This window comes from Cucurbita pepo, chromosome 10 (genome assembly GCF_057944985.1).
Source record: "Cucurbita pepo subsp. pepo isolate OVF chromosome 10, ASM5794498v1, whole genome shotgun sequence".
NCBI lineage: Eukaryota > Viridiplantae > Streptophyta > Magnoliopsida > Cucurbitales > Cucurbitaceae > Cucurbita > Cucurbita pepo.
Window position 1 is genome coordinate 1,225,270 of NC_141807.1, and position 9,731 is coordinate 1,235,000.

The 9,731-nt window shown below is 37.4% G+C and overlaps 2 protein-coding genes across 3 annotated transcripts; both read right to left on the reverse strand.

Moving 5' to 3' along the window:
• Window positions 1-1,089: 1,089 nt before the first annotated feature.
• On the reverse strand, window positions 1,090-3,795 carry LOC111803036 (CASP-like protein 5A2). The gene is made up of 3 exons (XM_023687285.2): window positions 3,363-3,795; window positions 2,281-2,413; window positions 1,090-1,502 (listed from the first exon to the last, which is right to left on the reverse strand). Exons 1-3 carry the CDS (start codon window positions 3,575-3,577, stop codon window positions 1,311-1,313), a joined length of 540 nt encoding a protein of 179 aa, XP_023543053.1. The 5' UTR covers window positions 3,578-3,795; the 3' UTR covers window positions 1,090-1,310.
• A 2,155-nt stretch (window positions 3,796-5,950) lies between these two features.
• On the reverse strand, window positions 5,951-9,311 carry LOC111804298 (auxin response factor 18). 2 transcript variants are annotated; one of them, XM_023689052.2, is made up of 3 exons: window positions 7,789-9,311; window positions 6,512-7,270; window positions 5,951-6,378 (listed from the first exon to the last, which is right to left on the reverse strand). In XM_023689052.2, exons 1-3 carry the CDS (start codon window positions 8,827-8,829, stop codon window positions 6,307-6,309), a joined length of 1,872 nt encoding a protein of 623 aa, XP_023544820.2. In that variant the 5' UTR covers window positions 8,830-9,311; the 3' UTR covers window positions 5,951-6,306. The 2 variants fall into 2 exon arrangements, with proteins under 2 accessions (XP_023544820.2, XP_023544817.2); XM_023689049.2 differs by lacking the exon at window positions 5,951-6,378 and having other exon boundaries at window positions 6,399-7,270.
• Window positions 9,312-9,731: the final 420 nt, after the last annotated feature.

Consider the following 9,731-nt stretch of genomic DNA (forward strand, 5'->3'; position numbering starts at 1 on the left):
TTTAAATATAACTCTTTTAACTCTTCTAATGAAAAATTTTCAAAAACAAAAACAACTTTTTCGAAATTATTGTTTTTATTTTTAAAATTTAGCTTCAATTTTGAAACATACATAAAAATAAAAACAAATAAAAGAAACCAATCCATGAAATAAGTGTTAACAAAAAAAAAAAAAAAAAAAAAAAAAAAAAATTAAAATTTTGATGTTGATATCAAAATTTTGATTCATAAATTTCATTTTTCACTTTAATTACAGCACTTCCACATTTTTCCAGATTTTTCAAGTAATCAAAACTACAAACTAGTTATCTTCAATGAGAGTGTAGTTAATGTAAATAAATTAGTCTTGCAAGTAAAAAGTTAAAAGTTCAAATCAACATTTGTTGTACTAAAAAAAATAGTCTTCATTTTGGAGACAACAGAAGTTATTTGGTTGGGTCAGTTCTCAGCTCATACTGCAGTTATTTGGTTGGGTCAGTTCTCAGCTCATATGCAGTATGTCGTAGCAAAAATTTTCCATATGACCAAACAATTTAGCTAAATTAGCTCTTACAGAGGACACTCGTTGCCTTGTTGTCAATCATCTCAATCAATTGATCAAATTGCATCATTTTTTTTTTTTTATAGAAAAAAAAAACATATATAAAATGGACACAAACACGAAACTGTGACAACAATACTTCTCTCTAATCTCTATCTCTTGAGTATTGAAACTTTGACAAGTTTAAGGTAGCTTTGTGGGATAGATAATATATATATGGTGGGAAGGGAATTGCATGATATTAATTTCGAGACCCAAAGAGATGAAGTACCCACCGTTATTCACCTGCCCTTTAGCAGAAATATGGAGAAAAAAGAACAGCATCAACAAATTCTTGTTCGTTTAGTATGTGAGATCCTGATTTACCTAAACATAACTCAACTAGTTAAGTAATACGAGAACAATCAAGTCTAAACTACCCCACTCACACTTTTTGTTGAACTCAAAATAAAAATAAAAATAAAAAAACCTAATTTTGTAGTCTTGTTGACTTGGCCCTTCAACTATTTGGAAAGAAATCCCAGAAAGATGAGAGTTGGATTATGATGATAGTGAGAATTTAAGGCTAGACTTGCCTCATCTATGAGGGAAAGAGATTGGTAAAATGAAGTGATTTTATTCACTCATTATTATCTCAATTCTCAATCAAACCCATCAAAAACCTACACGTGTACATCAAAATTTCCAAATTTGCACGGTATAATTTAGAAACAAAAAAGTAGCTTGTGAGACAATAACTAAAAAGAAGCTAACTTTCTCCCTATGGAATCTCACCGAGAAGCTAAAGACCAAAAGTTCAAGAGAAATGAAGGTGAAACAGCAAACCAGCTAATGAAGGCCAGTGCAGTAGCGGACTCGAATTGCGCACAGTGGTTCACGCCACACTTGTTAAGATCGTTGCCTATGAGAACAGTAATCCCAGCTGATGAGCATGCAGCAGAAAATGTAAGGGTGGATGTAATCTGCAGGAAGACACAGTTCGTTATCTATATCCACGATTATAATTGCTAATTGAACTTAAGAAATTGAATAAACTAAAGTTATATTGGTTTAACAAATTGATTCAAATATAAGAATCAATATCATACTATATTATGATTACCAAAGAGTAATAACATATCAGGCTCATTCCTTCGTATTGGTAGACTCAGCATTCCATTGGGATGCTTTTTCTATTACAACTCACAAATAGGCGAACCCAATAATTAAACAAACAAAAAGATTCTCTTTGAGTGAGATTCCATTTCGATTGGAAAGAAGAACGAGCACTAGTGAGGACGCTGGACCCCAAAGGGGTGGATTGTGAGATCCCATATCGATTGGAGAGGGGAACGAGTGCCAGCAAGGACGCTGGGCCTCGAAGGGGGTGAATTGTGAGATCTCACATCGGTTGGAGAGGAGAACGACACATTTTTTATAAAAGGTGTGGAAACCTCTCCCTAATAGACGCGTTTTGAAAACCTTGGAGGGAAGCCCGAAAGGAAAAGCTCAAAGAGGACAATATCTACTAGCGGTGGGCTTGGACGGTTACACATGGATTCTCATTTCTCATTGTTGATTTTTGCGTTCTTGCAAACCAAGCATAAGCATAGTATCCAATAAAAACTAGATGTCAATCTCAGAATTTTATGAAAACCGTGTGACTTCAACAAGCTCCTGGATTGCACATCACGTATCAGACTACAAATCTAAGATGCATGCAGATCTAATATGTGTGTTTGGCATACAAATTATTCTTACCGCATCACCAATGGTGAATAAACCAACTATTGAGCAGTTTTGCAAGCTTCGTCTGACTAACAAGGCATATGCATCAACTACTGCCAATGAAAAGCTCCACAAACATTGCAAGCCAGCAGCAGCAACAAGATATCTGAGATAAATGATAGACCATTATATTTGCATACGAACAATTGAACACAAAGTTGATGGCTCAAACATACAAGATATCTAAAAATCACAAGTTTTGATCATGAATAACATTCTCCAACAGAACAAACTTCTTCGTAAGAGAAACAACTAATCAGTTTTCGGTGTCTTAAAGAAAAGTGCTAGAGCAGAAAATGAGATACCTTCCGAACTTTCAAAAACCAACCAACGTTGCAAAAAACTCCGGTTGGTATTAATAGAATGATGAAAATTACCAACGAAAAATTCTTGATCACAAGCAGTGTTGTTGAACTGACATGAAACGTATAGAAAATATTTTCATCGAAAATTTGAACTTGATCATGAGCTGAATAATCGACCAACAGCTATTTGCTGAAAGAAAATAGTGATTTCAATAGTGTTTTTCTTATCCACTCTGTGGGGAAAATAATACAGCACTAACAATAATAAATCCCTCGAATACTCAAACAAAAACTCAACGACACAAGACTCTTGATTTCCTTCTTGTTGAACACGCTCAAATTTAAGGCGACAACTTTTCTACATGTCTATATCCACTTCCCTCTGTACCCGAGGGCTATATCGCGACTCACAACACATTGAAAACGCTAGACCTCGGCGATAGTGTAATACAAGTTGTTGCTATCACCATCAACAGAGGTTAGGGTCCATCCCTAAGAATATTGGACAGGAAGTCAATTACCAAAGAACTGTTCTTGAGCAGAATCATTGGCAAGAAAAGACGAAAAAACACGCGTTCTTAATGGATAAAATATTCTGAACGACGTCGAAATCACGCTAAATATATCTAAACTTATCCAGCATCCTAGTTTCAGCTCATTGATTCTGTAACGTGGAGATTATCACAAACAAAACATCGAAAAGTTACACAGAGCCGGACACTATGAGACAAAAATTGAAGAATTACGTACCGAAACGCCGTGACGGAAGGGAAATCACTAGTGGTGGCCATAACACACAGAGAAACTGCAGCAAATATGAACTGAAGGAGACGAAGTGCAAGTCCACCTGTTGTACCAGGCATACCCTGCACATCCTTCATCCTAACTCTCGGCCCATTGTGTACCGCTCCTTCCGTTAGTGGTGGCGCCTCAACTGGATGCACCGAAGGCCGGCTCACGTTCATCACGTTCCACGGCGATCTAACTGTTCAAACACTAAGCTGAAACAAAAGTTCTTTCGCGTTCATTCCATTATTCAGAACCCTAATCGGTCGCAGCCGAGCCAACACAGCACAGAGAGAAAGATGAAGAAGTATAGCTACTCAGTTGAAGGCCGTATAATCTATTCAATCAAAGAGCGAGTGGAAGATCCGAAGTCCATGAAATCGTCATCGACGCCTCCATCGAAAACAGACACCGGCCACCACTTTTAGTAAGGAAACGAGTAAGCACCGAGAAAGGGGAAGCAGCAGCCACGGCCAGAGGTGAGGAAGAATTTCGAATGGGCCGCACATGGGCCGACCCATTTCAAATTTCTGAAAAGCTTATTGGGTTAAATATATAATGGGCCCATCTCTTCAATTTCCAAAAACAAATGCGACATGTCGCTTTCTTAGTCAGGAACGAGATCAGTGTCGGCATAGTTATGCGTTGGGATGTCGGTCAAGACCGTGGATTTCAAGTTGGCAACAAAATGTGGGGCCCACCGCACGGGTAACGTTTCGGATGCCAATAAATTATATAATAATACCATTTCCCGTCACCACCATTTTTGTTTTTAATAATAAATAAATATTAGTTTCATCAAATTCAACCTTAAACTTAAATATATAATTTTTTATTTTTTTTTATGTCGGTTGAATTTATAGGTTTACACGAATTAGGTTAAAAAAATCTTTTGAACTAACTCGATTCAACTAATGACCGGAGCAAATTGAATCGAGTTCACAGCTCAAACCAACTTAGTTCTCTTTGTTCGAGTAGAGATGGGTTGGTTGTCATATTATTTTTTCAATTATACTTATCTACGGTACATATTACATTAACAACTAAAATTTCATAAATCTCAAATATTAAACATTTGCAAGTCACAACACATTACTAACATCGGTTACAAACGTTAAATATTCTTAAATCTTCATAATAATCTAAAAAATGGCGTATGATAAAGTTGGGTTGTAACCCGACCATAAAAAATGTCAATCCATAAACCAACCAAAATTTCGATTTTTAAAAAATTCAGCTCAACCCAATAAAAAAAAATCTAATTAAACCCAAACCAAGTTCGGGCTGATAGGGTTATCGAGTCATTTGAACACCCCTAGTTCAGTTTTCGTTGGTTTACTCACTAATTAGTAAATAATATGTCAATTATCATTTTAATGCTCCATAACTCAATTTTCACTTTTACCATCATTGAACTAAAATTTTGATGAAAAGTATCAATTATCATTCTAATGCTCGATTGTTGTTTTATTAACATATAAATTTATACACGTAACTCAATGTTTGGTCGCACGTGAATTTGTCAGTTTGATTTTTACTTAAATGATTAAAGTATATATTCTGGCTAGTAATTATTGAGAATTTGAACGTTTGACTTAAATGAATTAAAATAATGTTTGCATGGAGTTTGCCTGGTTTTTAGGACTTTGGATCTCTCAAAAACCCTAAGAAAGAAGACTGACGTGACCGTAATTCTAAAGCAAAGGAAACCCTAATTAAAGGCGCACATGATTTTGTTGGTCTCGCTGTTTTATTGCCTATATGCTGAAACGGTGCCGTATTTGGTGGGAAAGAAACTTAACAGAAAAAAATAAATAAAATGGAAAGGGTTTATGTCTTCCTCGGTTTGAATTGAGGTTTTTTTTTTGTTATTTATTTGGTCTTTTAAATTTATAAATTTATTTCTTGAATTACAAATCTATTTCTCGAAAGTATTAATTTAGGTTTATTTTATCTGTCAATTTAAAAAAAAAAAATCGAAAAAGTAAGAAATAAATTTGTAATTAAAAAATAATAATATTTATTGAAAAAACAAATAAAACGAAAAGGTAAAACCAAACCAAACAGTCCACACGACGAAACGCCGGGACACAAGCAGCGAGCCACTCCGCCCTCAATGAGATGACGTCAGACACACGTGAATCTTTATGAAACCTCGCCACGTAAGCTCCAAATGGTTCCACATTCAACGTGTCATAACTAATGAGATTTTTTTTTTTATTTTTTTAATTTCATTTCTTAATTATTTACACAAATAAGAAGCATTTAATAATTGTGACATGTCAAATGTTGAATACAATTATAATTTTTTTTTCCATAATTTCCAATATTTTATTTTTATTTGTTTTTTAAACTTCGAACCATATACTAATTTTGACTTTCTATTGATAATCCCTATTCCCAATAGAAATAAATTAATATCTTTAAATATTTAATTTATTGTCCCACGAGACTCACAATTTTCTCTAATTTTTTTTTTTTAAATTCCAACCCTGGTAAAAAAATAAATCCAATCTCTCTAGCTTGTTTCGGTAGAGAGCCGGTCAAAAAGATTGAGAAAAATCGGTCATTCGTAACCATTCGTAACCATTCGTAACCACTAATCAAGGATTGTCTCGTGAACACGAGACAACGGCTAACACATGAGGAAGTAAGCAAGTTTCAAAATTCAAACATTCCCTCCACAAGTTGGATTGGGGAACAAACTAATCATTATAAGCAAAGCCAAAATAATGAGCTTTCACAGTTCAAAAGGCCTTGAATATTAGCAGCAGCTACCTGATATTCACCATTTGTACAATTGAAATCAACTCGCCGACCAAGAAGAAAATGAAAGAAAAACGAACTACCCGCGAAGGCTCTTTGCGAGAGAGTAGTTCATCCCGAGTCTGAGAAAAGTAGCTTAGCTCTAACCTCCTCCTAAATTGTTACTTCCTGAATCTATAGAATTGTCAATCTTCTTGCTGTTTTGATGAAGTCGCTGAAACAGAAAACGAAGCGTTAATCGATCAGAGATGCAATGTCTCTGAGTTATCTATATCAAACATGTTTCCAAGTTTTGTGTACAATTCTTCATAAGACCCAAGTGAAGAAAGATCAAGGGTGCGACCTACATCTTCTGATTCCATGAAGACTTTACAATGGCCTGGATCAACGTTAGGCTCGACTTCTTGCCGATCGTCCTTGTAACATTGGAAATTTTCGCAAGACGAGCCTTCCAATGGACGTTGTTGATGCAGAGAAGATCCAGAACCATCAACACGTTTCTCTGTTCTATCTCCATTTCCATCTGGCGAGCTATTTCCAGTACCAACCGAGGAAACAGTATCGCCGGAGTAGGTTTGAGACATATGCAATTCGGTAAGTATGGGTCGACCAAAAAGTATTAGTTGAGGAGTCTTTACGCCGTCGCATTTCTTCGAGGCTTGAGTAGAATGTGCCATGGTTAGCAAGCAAGATACATTTTCACTCATACTTGGCTTTTCAGTCATTGCATTACAAGAAAGTGTAGCTGACTCAGCAGCTGGATCGGGTGATCGATAACCAATCGGAAACAAACCTGAGTGCAGTTTACTGAGATGAAAATCTGATAAGGATAGACCAAAATGAGCATGCCTGGCTCCCTGCATGCCAGCAGAGTTGTTGTCGGGAGGACAACCAAAAGGGCTGCCGGAACCGTGGAGATAACTAGAGAACAATGGCATAGGAGGCTGGTTATCGAGGGGGAAATCAGGGTGTTGTGGATATCTGAGCTTTTTCCTTGGAGATGAGAATGGGGCAATGTGTATGGGAGACATGTTCGATACCGATTCGACCAACCACGGGCTAACGCGTTTCACATTCTGAAGTAAATCTGGTTCGTCCCAAGTAACCTGCAACAAACATGTTATTAGCAAGTTAGAAGGTAAGGATTCTTTCGGGTTTCCCCTCAAGGTTTTTAAAACGCGTCTACTAGAGAAAAATTTCCACACCCATGTAAAGAATGTTACGTTTTCCTCTCCAACCGATGTGGGATCTCATAATCCACCCCCTTCAGGACCCAATGTCCTCGTTAGCACATAGACCGGTATCTGGCTTTGATACCATTTGTAACAGTCCAAGCCCACCGTTAGCAAATATTGTCTTTTTTTTGGGTTTTCCCTTTCAGACTTCCTCTCAAAGTTTTTGAAACACGTGAGAGGTTTACACACTTTTTATAAAGATGTTTTGTTCCCCTCTCCAGACGACATGAGATCTCACAGTTTTCAACTTGCATCATATCTCAACCAACACTCAACTTATAAACATCAATGTTTCTAAAGCAGAAACATATTCATTCCCGAAACATCATGTTCTGAATACATTGATTACTAGCAATGAATGCAGACAAGGAGAAAAGAACAGTGTTTACCAGAAGAAGCCTCCATGGTGACTCCGGCCAGCGTAGTGGGTCAGCGACCTGAACCGAATTGACGGTCCCCATGAACCAGCTAATACGAGACGAGTCCTCGGTTTCGAAGGCCATCTTGAACCTCATACCTGAGCACCACCGGATCTGCAATGCTGCTTTCACCAGTGCTGCCTTGACACAGAATTCAGGAGTGCTAGCTCTTGGATAGAATACTATTTCAAATGGCTGCCCATTTGCAGCAAGTGTAGCAGCTTCAATTACTGATTCAGCCTTCACTTTCCCCTTTCCCATAAGACTTTCATTAGCAGAGAAAGCTCCATAAGGGACTGCACCATTCCATCCACACGACGAGTCTGGACCATCTCCAGCTCCCCTTTTCGCCCGCCTAATCCCGACGCAGAGATCACCATTTTCAGCCCTCAAGAACACAATGGAATCCCCCGCAACAAGCTTCTTATGGTTAACAAAACTACTCCAACCAGTGGTCAAAAGATGCCGCCGAGGTGTCCCCCTATAAATGTGCCTGAATTTCCATGTCTCGCCATGAACATCCTTAGCAAGAATGGTCTGAACAGGCGGATCAGCAGAGTAATCCAACGGACGGAAGATGGTTTCTGCACAATACCTTGGAACAGAGAAACCCCCTCCATTGTTAGCATCAGACTGAGTCAGTGTCTTTGCAAACGAAGTTGGCTTATCCTGTTCAGACCCATTAAGCCGCCCAATTCCATCATCAAAATCTAGTTCACTTCCATTTATGGGTATCAACCTAAGTTTGGCAAAGACCTCATCGGTGTCAGGATCCGCAAGGAACTTGATAGCAGAGACTATGCAAAGGGTATATGAAGGAAGCTTCGGACAAGTCCTGAAATCAACTGGGGAGGCACAAGCATGCTCGGCATGGCCTTGAGGAAAATAGAAAACCCTGGCGTTCACCGGCGGCATTTGAACCATTCCTCCCGCACAGGCATGCCATAGCTGAGGATCTAAACATTTGTCCATCTCCTTCGATTTCTCTTTGGAATCCATAAACGTAATCATCTCAGATGAAGGCAATCAATTGCTGTGTCAATCAGGGAAAACCCCCACATGAGAAACACAGATTACAGCGCAAAACCCACAAACTCAAATTGGGTAAAACCCTCTTTGATTCGAAACTCGAGCAGAATCAAAACAAAAATGAAAACCCAGAGAGGAATCAGAGGTGCTCAAAAGGACGTGGTATCAATAATCATCTGGTTCTTCGTGTTCGTGAGTCGATGGCCGACAGAGAGGCAGATAAAAAAGCCTCGGACAGTCACAGAAGAGAAGAGAGAGAAGGAAGCTTTTGGATCATCAGGATCATGCAAGTGTTAAGAAGCAGAGAGCAGAAGTAAAAATTTTATAAAAAAAAATTTAAAAAAAAATGGAAATAAAGGGATTTCTTACCTTTTTCTTCGGATCTGAAGAAAGAGTGAGGCTATGTTGAGGAGACACCAAAAAAACAAAGATCTTTAAAACCCATCCTATCCTTTTCCTCTCTCTCTCTTTATTTTATATATTTTCCAATTCTCTTAGATATTTGATTTAGTTCAAACAACTACGCCACAATTAAGAACGGGTAATTTTTCTTTTCGTCGTTCTAATAAGATAGAAACGTGACAATTAATTAATGGGTATCATTCGTTCTACATTAATATATGAAATTTTCGAGACGTATATGCTACCATACGACCAATATTTACATTATATCGTATGTAATTGTTTTTACTGAATTGTTTGTTAAAATATTTGATATGGATCATTAATTAACCACAAACTTTTACGCTTTTTTAACTTTCAAAGTGGGTAAAAATTAAATTGATACTTCGCTGTGAATGGTAATAAAAAAGAATCATAACAATGGATTGAATCACACACCAACCCATAAAATTTAGGGATTTTTGTTTTTACCGTTTGTATAT